Source organism: Salvelinus alpinus, chromosome 8 (genome assembly GCF_045679555.1).
Source record: "Salvelinus alpinus chromosome 8, SLU_Salpinus.1, whole genome shotgun sequence".
NCBI classification, from domain to species: Eukaryota; Metazoa; Chordata; class Actinopteri; order Salmoniformes; family Salmonidae; genus Salvelinus; species Salvelinus alpinus.
Genome location: NC_092093.1, coordinates 25,324,258 through 25,351,101, shown reverse-complemented (window position 1 = coordinate 25,351,101; position 26,844 = coordinate 25,324,258). Strand labels below are relative to the sequence as shown.

At 41.9% G+C, this 26,844-nt stretch overlaps 1 protein-coding gene across 5 annotated transcripts; it reads right to left on the bottom strand.

Annotated features, from left to right (window-relative positions):
- Window positions 1-590: 590 nt before the first annotated feature.
- Window positions 591-26,117, bottom strand: esr1 (estrogen receptor 1). 5 transcript variants are annotated; one of them, XM_071413103.1, is made up of 10 exons: window positions 25,982-26,117; window positions 24,757-25,134; window positions 22,631-22,851; window positions 13,705-13,821; window positions 10,878-11,074; window positions 10,174-10,327; window positions 4,512-4,650; window positions 3,551-3,684; window positions 2,738-2,921; window positions 593-1,854 (listed from the first exon to the last, which is right to left on the bottom strand). In XM_071413103.1, exons 2-10 carry the CDS (start codon window positions 25,053-25,055, stop codon window positions 1,578-1,580), a joined length of 1,722 nt encoding a protein of 573 aa, XP_071269204.1. In that variant the 5' UTR covers window positions 25,056-25,134; window positions 25,982-26,117; the 3' UTR covers window positions 593-1,577. The 5 variants fall into 5 exon arrangements, with proteins under 5 accessions (XP_071269203.1, XP_071269202.1, XP_071269204.1 ...); XM_071413104.1 differs by having other exon boundaries at window positions 24,757-25,175; window positions 25,982-26,115; XM_071413105.1 differs by having other exon boundaries at window positions 24,757-25,179; window positions 25,982-26,107.
- Between the last annotated feature and the right edge of the window lie 727 nt (window positions 26,118-26,844).

Below are 26,844 nucleotides of genomic sequence, written 5' to 3'. Positions count from 1 at the left end.
GGAGGTGGAAACATCATTCTTTGGGGATGCTTTTCTGCAAAGGGGACAGGACGACTGCACCGTATTGAGGGGAGGATGGATGGGGCCATGTATCGCGAGATCTTGGCCAACAACCTCCTTCCCTCAGTAAGAGCATTGAAGATGGGTCGTGGCTGGGTCTTCCAGCATGACAACGACCCGAAACACACAGCCAGGGCAACTAAGGAGTGGCTCCGTAAGAAGCATCTCAAGGTCCTGGAGTGGCCTAGCCAGTCTCCAGACCTGAACCCAATAGAAAATCTTTGGAGGGAGCTGAAAGTCTGTATTGCCCAGCAACAGCCCCGAAACCTGAAGGATCTGGAGAAGGTCTGTATGGAGGAGTGGGCCAAAATCCCTGCTGCAGTGTGTGCAAACCTGGTCAAGAACTACAGGAAATGTATGATCTCTGTAATTGCAAACAAAGGTTTCTGTACCAAATATTAAGTTCTGCTTTTCTGATGTATCAAATACTTATTTCATGCAATAAAATGCATATTAATTACTTAAAAATCATACAATGTGATTTTCTGGATTTTTGTTTTAGATTCTGTTTCTCACAGTTGAAGTGTACCTATGATAAAAATTACAGACCTCTACATGCTTTGTAAGTAGGAAAACCTGCAAAATCGGCAGTGTATCAAATACTTGTTCTCCCCACTGTATTTACTCCAGAACAAAATGCAGTAATACATTAACAGAAATACATTACATTTTGTCATTTGTTTTTAATATCTTAAACACTTTGCTAGAACTGCTCAGAATATTCAAGCTTTCAGAAATGTTGGCTGCTTTTAAATTGATACATTTAAACAATTACATTTTTTAAACAAGGCACCTGATATCAGAATATTTGAATTTGTAGCCATAACCATAAAAAAGTATATATTCAATGTTCTGAATACATCCGTCTCAGAATAATATGACAAGCAGTCATCAATGTTAAGCTACAAAAGGTATATAATGCCCCCATTTCCCTCACCTGGAGAAGTGCACTTTGGTCAAGGCACAGCTTGTGTCCACACTGGGTATAATGCATTGATCTACATAGACTAGCTGCTCTATCACGTGACTCTGCTGATAACAGTGCGCCACACGATGGCTAAATACTTGGTGCAAAGCTGCAGAATGGTGAAACTGTTGCTAAAGCCACAGAAAAGAGAACTGACTCAAAAGTTGCAAACGTTGTGAAAGGCAACAAAAATGTGTTTCTATTGGACAAATGTAGGTAGTCCCTCCCCGTTTCATTTGTTTGCTTCCTTTTGGTTCCTAGTGAATACATCCCTGGTGTGACTGAGTACATTTCAGTCCATTGTGTACCAGTACAAAATACGAACATTTCTAAATGATTAAATAAATTGCTGCTAAATAATTTTGACTATCTATCAAATGCAAATTAATCACTTCAATTATAAACAAAAAAGTAACGAATATGCACATTAATAAATGTATATTTTTTATCCATTCTTACCTCCATACATTTCAAAATATCTCTCTCTATACATACTGTATGTAATAGGACTTTTATATCTTCCGTATCTACAAATACCTATTTCTGTATCTCACGGAATGGGCATCTGGTCTGAGCTGGGGGAGCCATACTGGAGTACCCCCGAACCAGGGCTTCTGATGTGGATATCCTGGCTGCCTCGCATCGGCCCTATGCTGGAGCCTGTGGAGGTGGTAGTGGTGGTAGAGGGGCCCTCGGTCTGTTCCCCAGCTTGGGCCACTTTGCCTGGGGATTGGAGCCGGTGACCGTCCAGCATCTCCAGGAGCAGGTCGTACAGAGGCACTTTGTTCTTACATTTTATGCTGTAAAGGTGCTCCATGCCTTTGTTGCTACATAGAGAATAGGAGAGGAGTGAGAAGGGATAGCCATAGAAATATAATCGATGGGAATAACCAAATAGGTGATGATAAAATTTAACTGGCGGCAGATAATATGAATTTCCTCTTTGGCTTGTGTAACCTGCCTCCTGACTTTCAGAATGTGAATTTCCTCTTTGGCTTGTGTAACCTGCCTTCTGACTTTCAGAATGTGAATTTCCTCTTTGGCTTGTGTAACCTGCCTCTTGACTTTCAGAATGTGAATTTCCTCTTTGGCTTGTGTAACCTGCCTCCTGACTTTCAGAATGTGAATTTCCTCTTTGGCTTGTGTAACCTGCCTCCTGACTTTCAGAATGTGAATTTCCTCTTTGGCTTGTGTAACCTGCCTCTTGACTTTCAGAATGTGAATTTCCTCTTTGGCTTGTGTAACCTGCCTCTTGACTTTCAGAATGTGAATTTCCTCTTTGGCTTGTGTAACCTGCCTCCTGACTTTCAGAATGTGAATTTCCTCTTTGGCTTGTGTAACCTGCCTCCTGACTTTCAGAATGTGAATTTCCTCTTTGGCTTGTTAACCTGCCTCCTGACTTTCAGAATGTGAATTTCCTCCATCCGGAGTGAGTACCCTCTCATGTCTAGCGTGCAGTGAACTCCTCATCTTGTGTCTGATGTGTGAAAACAAGCACAGTGCCCTCCTCCCCTACATAGTGTGCCCTCCTTCCCTACATAGTGTGCCCTCCTTCCCTACATAGTGTGCCCTCCTCCCCTACATAGTGTGCCCTCCTCCCCTACATAGTGTGCCCTCCTCACCTCATATGTCTGATGTGTGAAAACAAGCACAGTGCCCTCCTCCCCTACATAGTGTGCCCTCCTCCCCTACATAGTGTGCCCTCCTCACCTCATATGTCTGATGTGTGAGAGCAGGAGCAGGAGCTGGGCCTGCCGTCTGGGCTGCTGCTGCACAGAGGCTCCTGAATGGCTGATGTGGTGGATGAGGGCATCAGTGATGTTGTCCAGCATGCTTTCCACTGCCGAGCTGTTGTGAAGGGACTCCACAGAGTTGGAACAGAAGGAGAAGGCACCTAGAGGAGATGGAGAGAGAGAGAGGAGAGGTTATTGTATCTAAAAAAGATTTTGTAAGGAATTTTTTTTTAAAGAGACTGAAAGAAAGAGACAGAGACAGAGGAAGAAGAAGAGGAAGAGACAGAGGAAGGGGAAGAGCCTAATGTTCTCAATGCAGCAACTGCTAACTCAGCAATCCATAAGAACAACAGGTAGCCATACACAGAAACCTGCAACAGCAACCCTAGCTCGGGTATTTATGTCTCTTACAGATTAGTCTGTCTCAAAACAAACAGAGGAGTTTCTTTCTGTCAACACACATAGAACAGAGGGTACTGTTGGCATGGTAACAATTATGAGGTACATTGACGAGGAAGGACTTAGGATCCTTCTGTTCACAGCTAATGCGCTTGAGTAGCATATTGTGATCCACTGTTAAAAACAGTTCACCCTTCAACATTTACTAATGGGGAGTGGAATGCATTAGTCACTACTCCATGTTCATGAAGAGAAAAACACGTCTTTGCGTCACACACTTGTAATGTTCTCAATCTTACCCACGCCGGATCCAGGGTTGAACCCACATCACAACATGAAAACATACTAAACAAAGCACCATTAGTAATAACACATAAACACAGCCACTCACCAGAGTTGAGCAAGATGATGGCTTTGAGGCACACAAACTCCTCAGGCTTCAGTTTGAGCATGCGGAAGCGAGACACAGTGGCCAGGAGCATGTCGAAGATCTCAGCCATACCCTCCACACAGTCCCCTTCACTCCTGGAGGTCAAAGGTCGGAATGAGACAAGTACTGCGCAACTCTCCTGAGTGACTGCAGCATTGGAACATAGTTGGTGTTCAGGGGAAGAGCCATAAAATCATACCGTATTTCTGAAGAGCAGCCATTTAGAGTAAGCTTAATAGCTGCCCCCTAACTCCAACAGCCTTCAAACCAGTCCTGCACCATTTACTAATCATGTCAAATGGCTGTGGACACTCTAGTGGCTAGCTCTGGGCCTGGTGTCAGAGGTAATGCTCTATAATAAAACGCTGATCAAATGGGATTATCACAGACATCAGAGAGAGACAGTAACAGTCCGTCTTCCTCTCTCTTTCTTTCATTTCTTCCTCTCCCTCTTTCCCCTGGGTCTGCGGCAGCTTCTAGGTAACTTGTTTACTTGGAACATGGTGGGGGAAAATGGAGGGAACAGGCTGTGCGTCCAAAATACTCAATCTCTCTCTGTCTCCCCTCTCTCTCTTTCCATCTCTCCCTCCTTTTCTCTGTCTTCCCCCCTCTCTCTAACAGTGTCTCGCATGCTTTTTCCATCTCTCCCTCCCTCTCTTTAACAGTGTCTCGCATGCTTTTTCCATCTCTCCCAAGAGTCATCACTTTGATTAAATTTCACTCCTCTCAGTCAAGTTTAATGTGTAATGACCGGGACATGTGCAGGTGAGACAGTGTGTTTTTCTCTCCAAGGGGAACATGATAATTAGACTCATTGTGACCTTTAGAGCTACACTGACAAGATACGAAGTGGCAATCTACAATGTTGATGTGTGTGTGTGTGCGTGCGTGTGCGTGTGCGCGCGTGTGTGTGTGTACACACCTGTCCAGTATGAGGTCCTGGGCGAAGATGAGTTTCCCAGGGCAGTGGATGGATCTCCATATGAGTCCGATCATCAGCACCTCCAGCCAGGAACTCTCCAGCAGCTGCACCTGGTCATGGAGAGACAGCTCCTGGAAACCTACCAGTACCAGAGACACAGTCACACTGGGGTCAAACCATATATAACCCACTATCAACCATACATTATCACCAGTCCACTCAAACCCTTGACTGGCTACTCAGACTCCTTGCTCTGGCCAAACGCTACGCCAAGCCCACGGATGTTAATTTCTTCTCTGCAATGAGTCTGGATCTGAGTACCTCCACGACCCTTCACCAAATGCAAACACATTCGGAGATGTCTGATTGGTCCAGAAACCGATGGGTTGGGCCAGAGCCAGAACACACTTGGGTAAATGACGGCTTGAAAATGTGTCATTGGCTTTGATACTCTGATTGGTTATAGAGGACCCAATCGCTGATTACTTTGTTTTGTACAATGCCCCTCGGGTCCCTCACCACCACAAACAACTTCAACGATGGCAGTCAGACTAAGTACTGTATGAAGTGAACGACAGAGCAGCGGAATAATTTTGTGTAAGTCGTCAGGCTAATATAAATCCACTGTCAACCATACATTAACCACTAGTTGACTAAAATCCTTTGAGATGGCCATGACTAATCTAATAGAAATAGTCAGATTGTCATTCAAAGGAAAGAAGCAATTGAAAGAAGCACACAGCAATTGCAAAGTAATGAAAGTGATCGTTTCCTTTGAATAACATTTAGACATTTCAGTATAACAAAGACAGTATGGTATGAAGATAGGCAGAAACTGCTTCTCCAAAATAAATCCCCAATCACACTTGTAGGCGATGTCATGGAGACGTTGGCTAGCTAAGGTCATGCGCAGAAACACGTTATCTGTTCTAACGGTCATCTCACGCTGAACTACGCATGTGCATGGCGTCAAATCCAAGGCACTTCTTCGATAAAAAGCTGTTTTTGACAAAAATTAAAACGAGTCTCACGAGTTTGGAGTAATAACATATTCATATATGTAAGATATTGGCTTGATTTTGAGGAAAATGAACAACTAAGGAAGAATTGTTCACTTCTCTCATTGACTTCTCAAACCCCAACCTCAGCCTGGTCTGTTTGGTCTGTTTGGTGAGTGTTCCCGGAAGTCTTGCGATGTTGCGCCTCTGGGTTTAGAAACTCTGTGAGTATAATCTGTGATTGACTGGACCACTGTGGTTGAAGCATATCAATATATATTTCATCATGTGATACTTGTAGCTTTCCTTGCAGGCCTAAAAGAGAAACGAATAAAATAAAATCTAAATAAATCCTGATCTGAACTTTTTAAGATAAATGCTAAGCATTTAACTTCTTCCAACCTTGCCACACAACCATTGTGAATTGGCCAAACTGTAATCTCTGTTCTGGCACGGGTCCTTATCACCACCACTCAGCTGTCCTAATTCATATCCAATTACATCCCAATCACTTCCATTGTCCCTCTCTGTACCTGGCTAAATACTCCTGCAATTAAAACTGTGTGCTTTCAGGCTCTTAGTGACGCACACTAGAACAGCATAACAACATCCGTGTTGACTTAGACAGCGTTGGGGGAAGGTGAGCGTGTGTGTGTGTTGTGTGTGTGTGTATTTAGTTTATTTGGATCCCCATTAGCTGTGCATGGTCCCATGTGGCTCAGTTGGTAGAGCATGGGGCTTGCAATGCCAGGGTTGTGGGTTCAATTCCCACGGGGGACCAGTATGTAAATGTATGCACTCACTACTGTAAGTCGCTCTGGATAAGAGTGTCTACTAAACTACTGAAAAGTAAAAATGTGCATAACCCTCAGCTATTCTTTGTGGGGTCCAAAAATATACAAGCATAATACACTACAAAATAAAAACAATTAAAGAGACTAGAACATAGACTACATATATATTTTATCCAAAACCAACTATTTCAAGAAAATACAGGACGTTAAGGCAGTTTTGCCGTGAGGTGCAGCTTGATTTGTCTTTTAAGGCTCATATTGCTGTTCTGTTGAGCATGCTGCGATAGAAGACTGTTCCATGCCACCACTTCTCTATACAGTGCTGTTTGCTGCCCAAAACCCACTATGAACTTGGGGACCGCGAAGAGACCCCTGATCGCATGTCGGGTATAGTATGCATGTATTTTAGCGCTGTATGTCAGTTGACTATACCAACATATTGGAGCTTTCAGCACAATATTTTCTCTCATAAAAACAAGGGAGTGATGCAGTCAATCGCTCCTCTATACTCTAAGCCAGGAAAGACTGACATGCATACTGTTGACATTGGCCCTCTGTGTGCATTGAAGGCCAAGACGTGCCACTCTCTTCTGGGCCAGCTGCAGCTTTCCTAGGTCATTCTTTACAACACCTGACCATATGACCGGGCAATAATCAAGATTCAATAAAACTAGGGCTTGCAGACCTTGTTTGAGAGTGGTGTTAAAAATGCAGAGAATCTCTTTATTACAGACATACCTATTTCCATCTTTACAACAATTGAATCAATATGCGTTGACCATGACAATTTCCAGTCTAAGGTGACACCAAGAAGTTTAGTCTCTTCAACTTGCTCAATAGCCACATCCTTTATTACTAGATTCAGCTGAGTGTGTGTGTGTCTAAGGCGCTGTGTATTTGTTCGCCTAAAAGACCCTTTCTGAGGTGATGACTGTCATCATCAACATAATGCCTGTAACGTCTCAGCGTGTGTGTGTGCACGGCCGCCTGACTATGTCTGATAGTGGGGGGAGCAAAAGCTTGGGGGGGCTGCATTTTCTTTATACACACTTTCTTAACATATTTGTGAACAGAACACAACAATTTTTCTTAGGTTTAGGAACAATAAAATCTATTGAAAAAGTGTTTTAATTACTAGATTACTAATCTCTTACCTTCCCTGAAAATTCCACCCCCAATAATGAATTGACAGGTCTGAAACCCTACCAACCCTGTGACTCACAAACATCCCGCCCCCTTCTCTGAAAATCCCACCAATAGTGATTGATTTACAGGTCTGAAATTTTATCAAATTTCTATTTGTTTGGCAGCTATATCCATAAATTATGGCCCCAAATCTGCAATAGAAAAAATAAATGTAGCTCCATTAATATGGGTCACATTTGAACAGTTTGGACTAGTGTCACGCCCTGACCTTTGAGAGCCTTTTTATTTCTCTATTTGGTTAGGTCAGGGTATGATTTGGGTGGGCATTCTAGTTTGTATATTTCTTTGTTGGCCGGGTTTGGTTCCCAATCAGAGGCAGCTGTCTATCGTTGTCTCTGATTGGGGATCATACTTAGGCAGCCCTTTTCCCCACCTTCAGTTGTGGGATCTTGTTTTTGCACAGTTGCTGTTAGGGTTAGGGTTATATTTTGTTGTTTTTTGGTGTCATTTTTAATAAAAGAAAAATGTACGCCTACAACGCTGCACCTTGGTCTCATTCTAACGATGGACGTAACAACAGGAGCCGGGATCTCCAACCTTTTCTTTCATAAAAGCTACTTCATACCCCCCAAAGAAATTGCAAGCTACTCATATACAGCCTGCATATTTTGTTATTGTGTAGGCCACATTTTATGAACAGAAACAGCAATGCATACACAATGTAATTGCATTTTGGTTCTTAAAAATCACACATTTTGAACAAAAATCTGTCTTCTGGACCCTACCTCGAGAATCTTGCATTTTTAAGATGAGAGAAAATAAAAGTGTTTTACATTTCAACAAACTTGTAGTCTGCAGGACTAGGCTACTATAAAAAATAAAAAAAAATAAAAAATGTAATTCTGGTAAATAGTGTCCTTTGGAACAACAACCACAGAGAGTAAGTTACATATTTGACAACACATTGTAAAGAAACAGAATCATAATGAAAAGTATGAGGAACAATAAAAGTGTAATCTCAGCAATCACATTAATTGACCGTTCAGCTATTCCTCAGACATTGACTTTTTTTGGCGCCCGTTGTTGCACTGTTGACATAAAAAAAAAATATTGACTTGTCTCAGCAGCATACATATTTGATAAAAACAGGGTATAAATGGCTTATTTGGTCGATATTACTTACCAATCCAGAGCTGTTTTATTAAGATACAAATATCCTGTGCTTTTTCATTTGGCACATACAGACACAGCTTGGCTACATTGTAAATGCGAAGCGGACATGGGGTTCTAGCCTGACGACACACTAAATTCTTCAGCTGCTCTGTAGTTCGCTAATTGCTACACACTTTAGTCTGAGACTGCCATCATTGAAGTAGTTTGTGGTGATGCGGGGCACAAGGAGCGTTGTAAAAAACAAAGTCATCATTGATTGTGTCATCTCTAACCAATTACAGTATCAAAACCAATGACGAATTTCCAAACTACCACTTTACCCACGTGTGTTCTGGCTCTGGCCCAACCCATTGGTTTCTGGACCAATCAGACAGCTCCGAATGTGTTCGCATCTGGTGGAGGGTAGGAAAGGTAATCAGATCCAGACTCATTGCTGAGAAGAAACTAAGGTCCGTGTGGCCTAGCATTTGGCTAGGCGGCCAGACAAATGGGGCTTGGACAGGACTGTTACTTTTGCAAATGAATGAAAACATTTTAACAATGTGATTTAACCGATTGAAGTTGGGAAAACAGATGCAAATGGTGTTAAATGCCGGTAAACAGCTTGGGGGGGATTATTTAACAGATTTATATTTTTCACCCTCTACTTGCGAGCTACTCATTGACAGCCTGCGAGCTACTGGACATGCAGTTTTCTGCTAACGTGCAACCTTTGGTAGGCTGATGAAAGGTTACTCCGAGTCAGAGGCTGCGCTACAGCTAGCACAATCAGACATGCCCATTCTCATCTGGGTTCTAACAGGCAAAGTGAAATGATACAATGAATTTTCTTGTGGTTCATGCGGCTCAACACCATTGGGCATGAAACAACGATACAAATGTAACAGCACAACAAAATAGATAAACAATTATATTTTGCAGGTGTCTTCATTTTAAACACCAGTGGTGCAACTAGTGCTTTTTAACTGCACTGAGCCAACACAATGACGCGGGAACAAAGCAAACTATCAAGTGGTCAACACCATTTATCTTGAGGCGATGGGGGGAGGGGGTGTAAAACTCAAACATATAAAATTGACATATCTATTTTTATTTATATGAACTTTTACAATGACAAATTACCCAATGGATCATATTTTCTGCACCCCTATTTTGAAAGTAAGTAAGTGTGTGTGTGTGTGTGTGTGTGTGTGTGTGTGTGTGTGTGTGTGTGTGTGTGTGTGTGTGTGTGTGTGTGTGTGTGTGTGACAACAGCACCCGGTCACTGCCACTACCAAGGCCTGACACCACAGGAGGAGAGAGGTTGCGTAAGCAGCCCTGTGATTAGACAAGGCCATAGTCTAGGACACATAGCGAGTGCGTAGGGGTCTGTTTGTGTGTGTGTGACCGTCAGTGTGTGTGAGAGAGAAAATGAGTCCTATTCAAGCCTTGTTGGAGTGATTTTACTTATGTGGCTAGTAAAAATCTAGCTGGTGTATTTTTTCAGTTTGTAATGACAGTATGTGACATTATGACATCATCTATCATTTCTGTGCCGTGTTAGGTTCTTGCCTGGTACTTTCTTAGCCCAAGCGATCATGTGCACCAGCTCTTTGTCGGCCATGCTGGTGAGCAGGGTCATCATGGTGACCTCTGTGTAGGGGCGGGCCACCTTCTGACGAGAACACAGGGCCGGAGGCTCTGCCCCCTGCAGCAGGAACAGCACCTTGGGGGTAGAGCAGGAGGTTATGACAGAGTTAGAAAAGATCAGCACCTTGGAGGAAGAGCAGGAGGTTATGACAGAGTTAGAAAAGATCAGCACCTTGGAGGAAGAGCAGGAGGTTATGACAGAGTTAGAAAAGATCAGCACCTTGGAGGAAGAGCAGGAGGTTATGACAGAGTTAGAAAAGATCAGCACCTTGGAGGAAGAGCAGGAGGTTATGACAGAGTTAGAAAAGATCAGCACCTTGGGGGTAGAGCAGGAGGTTATGACAGAGTTAGAAAAGATCAGCACCTTGGAGGAAGAGCAGGAGGTTATGACAGAGTTAGAAAAGATCAGCACCTTGGGGGAAGAGCAGGAGGTTATGACAGAGTTAGAAAAGATCAGCACCTTGAGGGGGGGCACCACCCATTCAATTCCAATTGTACCCCTGGAGTATGTATGTGAGTAAGTGTAATAATAATTTGTGTGTTACTTTGTGTTTCCACGTACATATTTATTTATACTAACTGACTTCTTTACTGCTGTTGCTTAGAGATCTATGACATGTTCAGACCTGTTCAGGAGGCATGGTGATTCTGGGCCCACGCCATCCTCCACCACCATTAAGGCTGCTGCTGCTGTTCCTACCCCCGTCCTGAAGGGGCGCTGTCCTGTGCTCCAGGTCTCCGTAGGGTTTCTCTCTGTCACCAGCAGGGCCACAATACCGCTTATCCTTCCTGAGAACCCGCCCACCACGGTCCTTACGCAAGCCTGGGGTATAGAGAAGAGTTAGTAAAGAACACGCACGTACACACACACACACACACACACACACACAAACATATACATACAGTACCTGTCAAAAGTTTGGACACACCAAATCATTCCAAGGTTTTTCTTTATTTTTAGTATTTTCTACATTGTAGAATAATAGTGAAGACATCAAAACTATGAAATAACACATATGGAATCATGGAGTAGCCAAGAAAGTGTTAAACAAATCAACATTTATTTTACATTCGAGATTCTTCAAAGTAGACACCCTTTGCCTTGACGACAATGTGGCACACTCTTAGCATTCTCTCAACCAGCTTCATTACACTATTGAATGCTAAATGTTTCTAATCAGTGAAAGATGAGCAAACAAAAAAATGAGCTGCCGCTACCACTTCCACTTGTCCAGCCAGAGATCAATTAACCAAATACACAGACAGAGATTCAGTGAAACAAAATCACATTGATTGATTATCAGACAAGTCAAATCCTTTTGGTATAGGACAGGCTACTATATGAGTAAAGAGAAAAATCCACTAGCAAAATGTTCTGATCATCTAATATACAGTGGGGAGAACAAGTATTACACTGCCGATTTTGCAGGTTTTCCTACTTACAAAGCATGTAGAGGTCTGTAATTTTTATCATAGGTACACTTCAACTGTGAGAGACGGAATCTAAAACAAAAATCCAGAAAATCACATTGTATGATTTTTAAGTAATTAATTTGCATTTTATTGCATGACATAAGTATTTGATCACCTACCAACCAGTAAGAATTCCGGCTCTCACAGACCTGTTAGTTTTTCTTTAAGAAGCCCTCCTGTTCTCCACTCATTACCTGTATTAACTGCACCTGTTTGAACTCGTTACCTGTATAAAAGACACCTGTCCACACACTCAATCAAACAGACTCCAACCTCTCCACAATGGCCAAGACCAGAGAGCTGTGTAAGGACATCAAGGATAAAATTGTAGACCTGCACAAGGCTGGGATGGGCTACAGGACAATAGGCAAGTAGCTTGGTGAGAAGGCAACAACTGTTGGCGCAATTATTAGAAAATGGAAGAAGTTGAAGATGACGGCCAATCACCCTCGGTCTGGGGCTCCATACAAGATCTCACCTCGTGGGGCATCAATGATCATGAGGAAGGTGAGGGATCAGCCCAGAACTACACGGCAGGACCTGGTCAATGACCTGAAGAGAGCTGGGAACACAGTCTCAAAGAAAACCATTAGTAACACACTACGCCGTCATGGATTAAAATCCTGCAGCGCACACAAGGTCCCCCTGCTCACGCCATGCAATGTCCAGGCCCGTCTGAAGTTTGCCAATGACCATCTGGATGATCCAGAGGAGGAATGGGAGAAGGTCATGTGGTCTGATGAGACAAAAATAGAGCTTTTTGGTCTAAACTCCACTCGCCGTGTTTGGAGGAAGAAGAAGGATGAGTACAACCCCAAGAACACCATCCCAACCGTGAAGCATGGAGGTGGAAACATCATTCTTTGGGGATGCTTTTCTGCAAAGGGGACAGGACGACTGCACCGTATTGAGGGGAGGATGGATGGGGCCATGTATCGCGAGATCTTGGCCAACAACCTCCTTCCCTCAGTAAGAGCATTGAAGATGGGTCGTGGCTGGGTCTTCCAGCATGACAACGACCCGAAACACACAGCCAGGGCAACTAAGGAGTGGCTCCGTAAGAAGCATCTCAAGGTCCTGGAGTGGCCTAGCCAGTCTCCAGACCTGAACCCAATATAACATCTTTGGAGGGAGCTGAAAGTCCGTATTGCCCAGCGACAGCCCCAAAACCTGAAGGACCGTATGGAGGAGTGGGCCAAAATCCCTGCTGCAGTGTGTGCAAACCTGGTCAAGAACTACATGGAAACGTATGATCTCTGTAATTGCAAACAGAGGTTTCTGTACCAAATATTAAGTTCTGCTTTTCTGATGTATCAAATACTTATGTCATGCAATAAAATGCAAATAAATTACTTAAAAATCATACAATGTGATTTTCTGGATTTTTGTTTTAGATTCCGTCTCTCACAGTTGAAGTGTACCTATGATAAAAAATTACAGACCTCTACATGCTTTGTAAGTAGGAAAACCTGCAAAATCGGCAGTGTATCAAATACTTGTTCTCCCCACTGTATGAGGGAATTAGAATAAAGATGATCATTAGCCTCAACTTAGCTAACATTTCCCCAGCCTAATTCTTACCAGATATCCAAACGGAGATTCAGTGAAACCAAAAATCGAACATTGATTGATTTATCTAGAGGAGTCCCCCACGCTTGTGAGAAATGAATAAACTATGCTAAAGGCCTCCATGTTTGGATAATGTGCTATTACATGTTTTGCCAATCTGCTGTGCATGTTGTGTATTTTGTAGAATTGCATTAGTGCTACATTGGGGGGAAATTTTGTAATTTCCCTGGTCTTGTCATTACATTTTTTCGGGAAATATGAAGAGTGATAGTCCCGGTATCCCGGTTACCGGTGTTAATCTGTCGTCTTAACTGATACTACCCTTTTCAGACTACTGAGGCAAGCCAAACCAAGACAAACTGTAAGCTGTGTGTGTGTGTCCATTGTGAGTACCACTGTTCCCTTACTCACCTCCTTTCACCATCCCCACTTCATAACACTTTCTGAGGCGGCATGCCTGGCAGCTCTTCCTACGATTCCTGTCCATTGTACACTGGTTAGTCGCAGGGCACATGTAGTCATTGTGACCTGAAAAAAATAAAAAATAATTGGGCTGAGACCCCCATTCCAATCACTAGGACTGCCGCACATGTTGATTTTCCATGTATCTCTGGCATAGAGGGAATTAAAATGTATGATTACCATGGAGACCAGCTGCGTTCTGATTATGTGTATTTTGCTGTGGGATGTCCACCATCCCCTCGAAATATTCTGTATGTCATTTCAGATTCCTCTTCCTTACAAGGTCAAATGAACTCAGCTACCCAGGACAACCTATTGAACTTTATCTTTAGACTGAAAGAACATTAGGTTATGGTTTTAAAACATGTTCACTTTCAGTATTGATGAAACTGTGGTGTCTATGGCATACGACCTACTATACAAGACACTCCCTTTCAGTCGTTCTGTTGTCTTTTGACTAGTGTTCTTTCTCTACACCCAGTGTAAGCCCACCTTTAGCAATAGCACTAAAGTGGTGCTGGCAAATGACAGTGTTACACCTCAAAGTTATTTTCTCTGTATCTAGGTAAGGTCCTATTTAAGTAAACTAGATTTGGTCCAGACACCCCCAGACTCATCAGAATGCCCCCGCTCTATGACTCAACTAGCTTTGATGTGGCTCTGATGGATTGGAACTAAATATGTCGGGTTAGAGATTTGATCAGCCTAAAAATTTAAGCCTGATGCTACCTTAGCCTGATGAGCCCTAGACATTTTATGAGCCTAAACCCAAAAAACGTATTGTGTTTAAATGTATTCAATTTTGAGTTTGCATCCCAATATTACACTTTATATACAACACAGAAGACTCAACTATAACAAAACCGTTTGACATAGAAACACCAGATTTTTGGTAGATCTTTTTAAATAACATTTATTAATTATGAAAATATGAAGAAAAAAAATATATATATAATTGTTTATTATTATTTATTGAATATTCGAAACTTACAATATACTTGCAATAAAGCCGCTCAATAACTACATCATACCAGTCATCCAACAGATTCCCATTCAGAGCGACACACAGAAGCATCCAGTGTCAATGCCCTGCTCAAGGGCATGTTGACCGATCTACCACCAGGCCAAAAAACGTGAACCCGAACGTTCCAAGATCACCCCACAGTTCCCCAATAGCTGTCCCTCAACCATCTGAGACCCCTCCCACAGTACCCCCCCAGGAAGAAAAAATCAAATAAAAAATCAAATTAATTCCATTCCCCACCCCCAAGAACCCCCCAATGCATCAACAACCAAGAGAATGAACTAAAGAGAAAAAAAGGAAAAGACAGAAGAAAACAGCAAACAACAATGCATTTTTTTCCCCTTTAAATAATACATTTAAAACAAAGGACATCAAGGACAACTAAAATCATAACAGCAATGCCAACTGTATATGTTTGTGTGCATGTCTGGCACTATTACATGTATGTGTGTGTTCTTGTATGTGTTTATTTGAATGAGAGTGTGTGTATATGCATGTGCACAAGCACCTGCACGGCATCAGCCTCAGGCAAACCGGCATTAGTTGTAAAAACACTGCCACTTAGTGTCATTCAAATGCACTTTTTATTATGATTTATTCACTTTATTATGATCTATCCACTTGTCTCCAATTCCACATACCAACCCTCAGCTTCCCTCAGCCCATCCCATTGATCTCTGCTGGCCACCCACTTCGGGTTTCTACGCAACACATATCTTTCAACTATGCTGTGATGTTTAATGTACAATTTCAATCTATCCAATCGAATAGAATCCACAGATTGCGAGTTGAAGATAAATACTTTTACTAAGAGTATTAGTATATTAGTAATTGACTGACCCGGCCTCTCCAGATCTCCTAACAGTACTATTTCTAGGGTCAATTTTAGATCAATGCTATGCATTTTCAGCCATTCCTGAACCTGAGACCAGAAACAGGCTACCTGAGGGCAATACCAAAATAAATGGTCTATTGATTCTGTATCCTCACAACAAAATCTGCAGAGCTTGGATGATTTTATGCCCCAAATATTCAACATTTTGTTGGTGGCAAGAATTCTATATAATAATTTTAGCTGAAAAGCACAAAGTCGTGTATCTTGCGTTGTTTTATATATCAACTCATACATCCAGTACCATGGAATCGGTACATCAAAAATCTCTATGAAAGATATGAATAACATTCCACCCACGAGGCCACTAGAGGGCGATTTGGTCATTTGACTGCAGGAAAGGGCTACATAAAATATGTTTTGTTGTCCTTCTCTGCATAATTTGAATGACATGCTTGAATAATATACGACTAGAATAAGATGCACACGGTCTTGAATGGAGCATTGAATGGTTATGGGTCTGAATAAATAAGTGCTATAGCCCAGGTTGGAACTGGGACAATAATTTGGCCTTGGCATTTTATCCACACCAGCCCACATCACAGTGCGTGCTGCCAACTCCACAGGGTTCCAGACTAACATTTTCCCTGGTGTCACTGGTGTCATTAAGTTTGACATTTGGTGGCACCAGCCCTTGATTTGGTCGAGCCAAAATCATGAGTAATCATCTTATAAAGTAATTCATAGTGCTTTATTAAGAAGTATAATACATATACTTCTGAGGTATACTGAGGTATTCAAGAAATACATGATTTAATCTAACACATCCAAGCAGGAATGCATATTCAAGATATTTTGATGTGCAACCTAATCCAGTGATTGTCAATAATTTGGGGTTGACAATTAGACTATACACTGAGAGTACAAAAAATGAGGTACACCTTCCTAATATTGAGTTGCACCCCCTGAGTTGCCCTCAGAACAGCCTCAATTCATCGGGGCATGGACTCTACATGTGTTGAATGCGTTCCACAGGGATGATGGCCCATGTTGACTCCAATGCTTCCCAAATTGGCTGCACGTCCTTTGAGGCACTTAAATATTTTGTCTTGCCCATTCACCCTCTGAATGGCACACATACACCATCCATGTCTCAAGGCTTAAAAATGTAATTGGATTCAATAGGTGACATCAATAAACTTTCACCTGGATTCACCTGGTCAGTCCATGCTACAGAAAGAGCAGGTGTTCATAATGTTTTGTACACTCAGTGTAGTTGCTATATTTTACTGTTAAAATATGACAGATTTTTGGGGGGTTCAATAGAGATTAATTACATACATCTTCATGTGCAGTAACCAGGGGCGCAATATTCACTGGGGACGGGGGGACATGTGCCCCCCACATTCTGAAATTGCATTTTTACCCCCCCCCCAGTTTTATCATAGAATGTGATACAAAACGAGCCAACGGTGTGCTTTAGGACCATGCAGACACCTCTGAGCGGTTGGGTAGGCTATTTGGAGTATTTATCCAACTGGATAAAATAATTAATAAATTATGTCCTCCCCCACTTCTAAAACCAAAGTTGCGCCACTGGCACTAACTAATATCATAGGCTAATCATTTGGGGTTCCATACCTGAAAAAGTGGAAACTCAAAACACATTACATTTAACTCTACTAGCCACTGCTAGTAGCCATGTATTCATCCAACAGTAAATTCAATGTCCAAAGAAAACTTTGCAGACCTAATAGGCAAATGCCCTCTCAATGACCGGTGCAAATTGTGCACGTGCACCGCTCCATATCTCAAAGCCATGTTAAATATCTTGGTTGTAAAATAGTTGCTATTGAGGTGAATATGGAGAAAGAAAAATGTAATCTACAGAAAACTGAGGCCCTCCTCTCTTCGACAAGGACAAGGGGATGAAGCTTCCAAAGCTGTGTTATAGGATCAGAACACATTGTTATTGAACACATTTTTGCTCATCACAGTAGCAGGCCCCCGCGAGAACACATGCACAGCAGCAGAGCAGACACTTTCATTACAGGAATCATGAGGATAATGCACTTTACTGTTTGATCAAATCATGGTTTTAGCATCCCAAAAAATAGGACGTTTGAGTGAGGTTACAACATAGAATGTGCTCTTTCTATGTTTAAAGGCACCCTATACAGCGATCTTGCTGTCTATGATCTTGGCTGTCTATGATCTTGGCTGTCTATGATCTTGGCTGTCTAACTGATGACAGCGTTTGAATGTGAGTTTGCATGAGCTCAGCTCAGCCTATCACAAAACCGGGCAAGCCCATCTTGGTAGGGGTGCGCGCAATAGCCCCGAGACTGCCGCGCAGCTCCCCCAGGACTGCCACACAGAAAAAATGTATATCAGCTAACAGAGAGGAACACGAGATTTAATTTCATTCAACTTTCTAGAGCAGTGGTCACCAACTGGTCGATCCCCAAGGTATTCCTAGTCTATCGCCAAACAATTCTATAAAAACCGAACAATAAAGCCTTGTGTTCCTATTTATTTTATTTGTCTTGGGCTGTTGGTGGTTGGTGCACCTGATTCAGCTGCCCTGCATGCCAGGTAGGCGAACTGTTGCCAATTTGAACAATTTAATGTGTCTGAAGGTACAAACTCAGCCTTTCCAGCGGGCCAGAGAGCATATCAAGTGCACTATAGGTCTACCGCTGGCCAATCAGATTGCTCAGATGACCGTGTCTACAGTAACGTAACAGGCATAAAATAAATCTACAGTAAAATTGATACTGTGAGATTTCAAAACGTTTAAAACCATGACTAGAGAGACTGTCAACGAATAAGGCAAAGAGCTGCTGTTTGTATGAGTTCATGTTCTTACTCAGCACTGTCAACACTTTGTATTCAACACTTTGTATTCAAACCATAAAATGCGCATTCTTCCTATTTCCACTCAGCGCTACAACAAGCACTGCAGCAGTAATGAATGAGGAGGAAAGTGTATCTATAGGCTTGCGTTGTTTTTAGTGGCTTAAGTGTTTTTTTATATCGAGGAATATTTCACTTAATCTGTTCATAGGAGTAACAACATGAATCTGTGGATGAGGCATAAATAATGCGGTGCGACTCGAGTTTCGCCATCAGCTGGAAGACAGTGTGCCTTTTTGGTCAGTGGAGGAAAGGAATAGCTGAGACTGACCATCAAAAGCAGGCACCATCAGTCCAGTAAAATAAAAAGCTAATTATTTAAATGTATGCTCACTAAGCTGTGCCTCACAAGTAATGCAACAACGTATCGATTACCGGTGTGATCATATAGCCTACCTCAAATATTGAAATATATATATTTTTAAAATGGCCTGAACAACAATAGATTGGCAGGGCAATTCAAGCAAAGCCAGTATGGAGTGATAATGTATTGGGCCTACAGCTTACTTGCACAAACCTCATTGCTACAGTACTGTTTTTAATTGGTCAATGTTGCATAGGCTTACGTTTTTTAAGTCATGTAAAAAAATAACTTAGCTGTAGATCTCGGCTTGCATTTTGATTCAGAAAGTGACCACTGTGGCAATTGTGATTGAATCAGCGCAATATTAGCCACTTTCAATGCAACATACCAAAACAAAACGAACTATGCAAGATATTTTGTTGTAGGCAGAACACATCGGAGTAGGATGCTACTGCATTGACACGCAAGACTCAGCCTGTACTGTACACAGACTGGAGCGACATAACCAATCCGAGCTGCAGTTGGCCTATATGCAAATAGTACATTGCCATGTATAGATCTGTGCCATTCACTTTGAAGTGGACTGCGTTACAGAACTTCATGTAGCCACGTGTGCACATTTAGTTAATATCCTTTGCTAGTAAGTTAGTTAATAGCCCAGTTATAAATCATTTGTAGTCAGCAATAAAGGATTGATTGCTTTGAAAAGCAAGCCAGGTAAAGAGCTTGTTTTTGTCTTAAAGGGGCAGTGTGTATTTTGAGACAGGCTTGAATAAACTAAGTAACCAATAGACAGAGGATAGTATAATTTGCCTGATTGTCTGTATTAATGGTATGGGAATAATAATGCATTTTATTTTGTAAAGTGGTTTCTTGCATCAAACAACACAACAATATTTTCAGGCATCTCCTTGTCTGAAGGACAAGTGGATAAACAGGTTAATGTCAAGCTCTGCATGTTTTTTTTCAAAAGTCTCATGGAATGTAGGCCTACATTGAACACCACACATTGGCTGATACTATATGATAGAACAGCTATTTCCATGTTGAAATGTTATGGGATGTGTTTTTACATTGTTTTTGATGGTAGGCAACACTCTGGTAGGCCTACATTATAATCAAATAGCCACAGTAGCCTACTTGGCCACTGTTAAAACTGTAACTTAAAGTGGGTACAGCCTCAGTGTTCACAGGAATTTGCAAAGAATTTTCACAACGTTCAAGTTTGCACTAAGCAGACCTGAAATCTGCTCTGTGCCGAAAAAAATTTGAGGGAACTTTTGTAGGGGGGCAGCAGGTGAGAATTACACATGCGGAGATAATCCATTCACCTACTCTGCATCTCACAAAGACACAGCGGTTGGAACCAAAAATCTCATATTTGGACTCATCAGACCAAAGGACAGATTTCCACCGGTCTAATGTCCATTGCTCGTGTTTCTTGGCCCAAGCAAGTCTCTTATTATTATTTGGGACCTTTAGTAGTGGTTTCTTTGCAGCAATTCGACCATGAAGGCCTGATTCATGCATTCTCCTCTGAACAGTTGATGTTGAGATGTGTCTGTTATTTGAACTCTGTGAAGTATTTATTTGGGCTGTAATTTCTGAGGCTGGTAACACTAATGAACTTATCCTCTGCAGCAGAGGTAACTCCCGGTCTTCTTACCATGTGTCGGTCCTCATGAGAGCCAGTTTCATCATAGCGCTTAATGGTTTTTGCAACTGCAATTTAAGAAACTTTCAAAGTTCTTGAAATTTTCCGGATTGACTGACCTTCATTGTCGTTTTTCTTTGCTTATTTGAGCTGTTCTTGCCAAAATATGGACTTGGTCTTTTACCAAATAGGGCTATCATCTGTATACCACCCCTACCTTGTCACAACACAACTGATTGGCTCAAATGCATTAAGAAGGAAAGAAATTCCACAAATGAACTTTTAACAAAGCACACCTGTTAATTGAAATGCATTCCAGCTGATTACCGCATGAAGCTGGTTGAGAAAATGCCAAGAGTGTGCAAAGCTGTCATCAAGGCAAAGGGTGAAGAATCCCTTTGAAGAATCTCCAATATAAAATATATTTAGATTTGTTTAACACTTTTTTGGTTACTATATGATTCCATGTGTTATTTCATAGTTGTGATGTCTTCACTATTATTCTACCATATAGAAAATAGTAAAAATAAAGAAAAACAAACGGAAGGTGTAGGTGTGTCCAAACTTTTGACTGGTATTGTCACGCCCTGACCGTAGAGATCTTTTTATGTCTCTATTTTGGTTTGGTCAGGGTGTGATTTGGGTGGGCATTCTATGTTCATTTTCTATGTTTTGTATTTCTTTGGTTTTGGCCGGGTGTGGTTCTCAATCAGAGGCAGCTGTCTATCGTTGTCTCTGATTGAGAACCATACTTAGGTAGCTTTTCCCCACCGATGCTTTGTGGGTAGTTGTTTTCTGTTTTTGTGTCTTCACCAGACAGAACTGTTTTGTGTTGTTACATTTTGTTATTTTGTCTCAGTGTTCAGTTTTTAAAAATAAATAATCATGAACACTTCCCACACTGCGCTTTGGTCCATACCTTCTTCATACGACGGCCGTTACAGGTATATACTGTAGACTCCCAGGTTTCATTTGACACCAATTTGTATGTGTACCTATGATCACCCTCCATACCCAATATTATTCAGATATATTAGGCCTATAATTACTGTGGCATTAGCTATGCTGCAACAAATGTACCTGTCACAAGAAAAAAAGTGACCAGCTGGTGAGATGTTACATGCATAGTGGAGGTGTCATAACACCCATAAAACCTAGAGGTCAAACAGGGAAATGGTTCCAATTGTTTTTCCACCATTCAATTAATAAATTTAGCAAACATTAGATAGTTAATCCAGAGTTTGTTACCTTTGCCTCGATTCGGCAGGCTTGTCCAGATCATCATGGCATTTATAGTTCTTTATGATAGCCACATTAATTAATTAGAAATTCATTTTGGGGGGCGAAAATCCAGGCGAAAATATTGGTAAAACTCACCTTGTCCTGGAGAGATTTACACAGTTATCAAAATGGCACAAAACACAGCCTTTATTTTAAATGTTTCTAAAAAATAATGGTGGAAAAACAATTGGAACCATTTCCTTGTTTGACAGTTAGGTTTTATGTGTAGTATGACTCATACTGTGGTACTCTATTGTGAACTGTGCTCCATACTGACATGCGCTGTCTTTCCCCACTCCATCCCCATGTGGCACCAATGATATGCTTTGGAGAAGAAAAAAAAAATCTGTGGTGATTGGCTCGTGATTTGCTAGTGTCAAAGGAGGCAGAACCAATGAGAACATCAGATTCTCCGGGAAAATTTCAACCAACGGCCTCCTACATACTCCCAATATGGTTCCCAACAGGCTACAAATTTAATTCACATATAAGTGACTCGGCCAGATATACTGTAAATTGACCTTACAAAGCTGGTTAGGAGCCACACACACACACACACACACACACACACACACACACACACACACACACACACACACACACACACACACACACACACACACACACACACACACACACACACACACACACACACACACACACACACACACACACACACACAGAGACGCACACACAGACACAAACACACACACACACACACGCACAGAGATGCACGCACACACACACACATACATTTACACACGCATGCGCGCACACACACACACACACACACACACACATTGCATTGACACAGATGTTGGGAAGTGGAGTGGGATATAGTAGTAGGGATGAGAGGAGGCTTACCTTGGATGCTCCTTTTGAAGAAGGCTTTGCAGCCCTCGCAGGACCAAACTCCGTAGTGGTACCCAGAGGCAAAGTCGCTGCAGACCGCACAGTACCTCGTCTCGTTGGCCATCTCAAACACCCTGACCCCTGACCCTGCCGCACTGTACGACTGCTGCCTATCGGAGGCGATGCAGAGCTTCTCCTCTGACGCTGATAGCTGATTGGTTACCACACTCGACCTGCAACACAGGGTTTGTCAGATGATTGTCTTTGCTGGAATGAGTCAAAGATTGTCAAATATATTGACAAGATAGTTAATTGACCGCTCTAACAATGGAAATACAGTACATGTCCTCAAAGATGGAAGGCGAAATCAGATGGGACCATTCAAGCCAATTAGAGGGCAGATACGTGTGTGAACAACAGGTCATGGAGATAGATAGAGGACTCATCTTTGTATCTGTACCCATTATAGCGTCTATGACAGCATGGGCAGTGCCATTGAGGGTATCTCCATTTTAAAGTAGTCAATTTTCTTCTTCATTGGCTGATTGCTCCAAACTCATATGAATCCCCACCAAGTTGACTACATTAAATTGGTGGAAGCCCTCGATGCCAATGACAATGTTAAAATGGGTTATATCCATGATGAGTTCTCTATCTTTCTCTATGACAAAGGGCACAACTCCGATATAAAGTCGTTGTTTTTTTAATTGCCGAAATGCCACTTATATCAGTTCATTCGTGACAACCTAACCATTAAAAAACGTATATTACATAAATAAGCCTCACAAAGCGAATTAGCAATAAAACATTTTTTATTTACTTCCATTAAAAAAATCCTGAAATTATGGACTTATTTTTCGTGGAAAACTCTCGCTTCTTCCTCTCTGGATGAGTCAACCTGGAGTTGTACTTTGTGACATAATTTTTTCAAGATGACAGCACTGAAAGCTTTTTTACAAACTCGTTAATTCAAATGTGCCTTTTGGGCAACATAAAATAAATACGATTGAATTGGTTTTCTCATTTTAATAGTGTGCTGGTTGTCTTTAAAAGCATACTTCTCTAATGACCTCTGCCTTGGTTTCAATCTAAGTGCTTTGAAAACATGGAACAACCAACATCAATTTCTCTGATAAAAATCTCACAACTGTCAGACAATGATCTTTTCTGATTCAATAGAGAGTGAAAAGTGTAATAGAGGTTCACACCACTGAGCCTTTCAACCACTCAAAGGACAAATTGAGCCAATTATAGCTAACAGCAGCATCTTAGACTAATCTGCTATCCCTGAGCAACTAGATCTGTCTCCATCTCATTCTGGAAATGAAATGTGCGTGTGTACTTTTGTTGTTCTTACGTATTGTTCTTTTCTCAAGGTCTCCAGCAAAGTCGTTAATCGGAGGGATTAAAGCTCCGTTGCTACGGCTTTATAAACGCTGCTCACAACAGCCTAAATATTTCCCTTCTGATAATGAATTAATGATCTTTCATTTTTAATAAAGATAACCTAGTACAGTAATGTCACATATACAGTATTTATAATGAGCATAATAGCCAACTTTGAGGACTAAACATTATTGAATATATGTAATAAAACTAAGTCCTGAGTATATGTTTAGTTTTAAAGAGTCTATTTTGGCTGACTATCATTATTTGTTGGCCAGACAATCTACTAAAAAGATGCTAGAGAAACGAAGGTACACTGATCAAAATAACAAAATGGTATCCCCTAAAAATATTACTGTTAATGTGGGATAAGAACAGTCAAACAATGAAGGGAACAATAAAAAAAAAGGCCAAACCTCTATATCTACAGTATATATTCACTCAATGTAGGGTATCACTCTCTCTCTCCGAGCAAAAATATCATATGGGTCAGGACATGCCATGTCTTTACTGAAATGCTCTGTCACAATTACATAATTAGTGGTCTGGTGTACCAGACTTACAGGGACATGGCAGCTGTTGAAAGATACTCCATAGTCAGCAACATACACTGTCCAAATAACAATGATCAAATAAACATCACATTACTGATCTCACTCTCTCTCTCATCTACTTACATTACAACAACACATGTTCAGCCAGAACAGCTGATTCCCATATACTAAGACTCAACGACAGCTTAGATCACTCACCTGTATAAGGGTGTGGAAGAGGTCTCCAGGTAGTATGACTGGCTGGGGAAACCATGGTGGCTTGGGGGGTGGAGGAAGGGGCTGAGCTGGGGGCTGGAGGACACAAACACCAGTGGGCCAGTGGGACTGCTGCCCAGGGACTGCATGCTGCCATCCGAAGGGGGTCCGTGGGCATCCTGGGGGGTGGTGGAGTAATAGAGGGGGGCCGGGCCTTGGGCAGGGGCTGTGTAGTCATACCCTCCGTCCAGGTAGTTAAAGGCGGCCGCCCCACCACCTCCGCGTGTCTCCTCAGGGTACATGTTGCTGTTGGGGGTGGTCGGCTGCTGTGGTGAGAGTTTTGGGGGGGAGATGGTGGGGCTCTCCAGGGTCGTTCGGGATCTGAGAGGAGCTCCGAGAGGTTTGGAAATCTGCGTATGGGACTGTCTGACCAGCATCACATTCACAGAACAACAGCAGTGACAAGCAGCTTGGTTTAGACTGGCTAACTAAGGGGTGGGAGGGGAGAAGGGCTCTGTTCTGTCTTCTCTCTCTCTTTTCTCTCGTCCCTCTCTTGCTCTGTATCTTCCTTAACAGCCTGTGCTAAGCAACTCAATACTGGCTGTTGGGCTGAAGAGGACGGGAAGAGGCGTTCACTAGGTTCTCTCTCTCTTTTCTCTTCCCTCCTTGCTCTCTCTTCCCTCCCAGGTTCCGCCTGGAGACAGCCCAAAAACATTCCTCCCTCCCACTTATTTTTGAGAGGCAGAGCTTTTCTCTTTTCCCTTAACTATCTACACTGCTGTGGGAGGGAGGGATGGAGGAAAGGACAACAAGTGACAGATATATAGAGATAGAGAGCAAGAGAGAAAGAGAGTGAGCAAACGAAAGAAAGAGGCAACCACTCCAACAACTCCCCTGTCCCCTTACATTTTTTCTAAAACGCCAGCTTCTTTTTCTCTTCCCTGAAAAGCTTTTAGAGGACGCCGCTAGGCTCCAAGGAGTTACACCCTGGTGTGACTTCCTCTCTGAATGCTTATCAGTCATTTAGTTACATGTACTGCCGTGGCCCAGAATATCACTCCTTTCTGACTCACTCTTCTAAGAAGTTAAATCATTATTGAATGTGTCTATCAGTGGATTTATGTGCAAATCTGGCAAATTATACGAAACAATTCCACGAGAAGGAAGCAATAAAATAGGAACCCATTATATGAAATACATACAAAGACATCATATATACAGTACTTACCTTAATGACGTTATGGATCAATATTCAGCTCTTTGGATCTAATCATGAGCATTGTGTTGAGTGGCTATAGGGACTGTTCCTCTTTCTCCCTGTCCTCTCGCTCTCATCCCTCTTTCTGAGATCTGGCTTCGCATCACAATGTGAAAAAAGAGATTTAAAAAAGGTAGAAACAAATGAACGCAGCCGGATCGATATTGATAGTGTATCTCTAGAGCAGGTCAACATGACACAGCAAACAGAATGTGAGGTCAACATCGTTCTGATGCCAACATTATGCAACTCCAAGTGGGGAAAAGATGAGAGGATTCAGACATCAGGCAATGCATGTTCTTATATGTTCCATCTTTTCATAGCCTACATCTATACAGGAAAACAGAATACAGTATTGCAGTAAGATCACCAAACTACACTGACTAAATCACACCCTACTATGACCAAGGAAATGCTACTAATTTAAAGTAAATTGTCTTGCTATCATTGGGCCTTTCAAGAGGAATACCTTATCAACGATAGCCACTGATCAAATATAAACTATTATCCCGCCAAAGCAGCAAACAAAGGGGTTTTACGTACATGCTGCATCATGATGAAATTAAACCAATGTTTAAAAAGTCATTTAATGTCTTCTCCATTACTTTAGGTAAGTTTCAAGGGCATACAAGGACAACTCTTGACCTTCAACCTACACTGGAAGATAACTCTGTTTCTCTAAAGGAATAACGTTGTAACTTGTAGAAATGCAGGGTGTGCCTAGCACAACACTGTTATTACTAACTTAAGACTACTAGTATTTCCAGTCCTCAACGTGTGCAAGAATTCTCAGTACATAAAAGATGACCGATCAGCTCTCCATGTTACAGTAC

Bases quoted from the DNA above. Each gene is read 5' to 3' on its own strand.
- esr1 (XM_071413101.1), bottom strand. From the start codon at position 25,190: ATGCTGGTCAGACAGTCCCATACGCAGATTTCCAAACCTCTCGGAGCT. The intron at 22,852-24,756 runs GTGAGTGATCTA...CCTGTGTTGCAG, and splicing joins TCTTCCACACCCTTATACAG to GTCGAGTGTGGTAACCAATC. The intron at 1,855-2,737 runs GTGAGGAGGGCA...TTCTCTATGTAG, and splicing joins TCACACATCAGACATATGAG to CAACAAAGGCATGGAGCACC.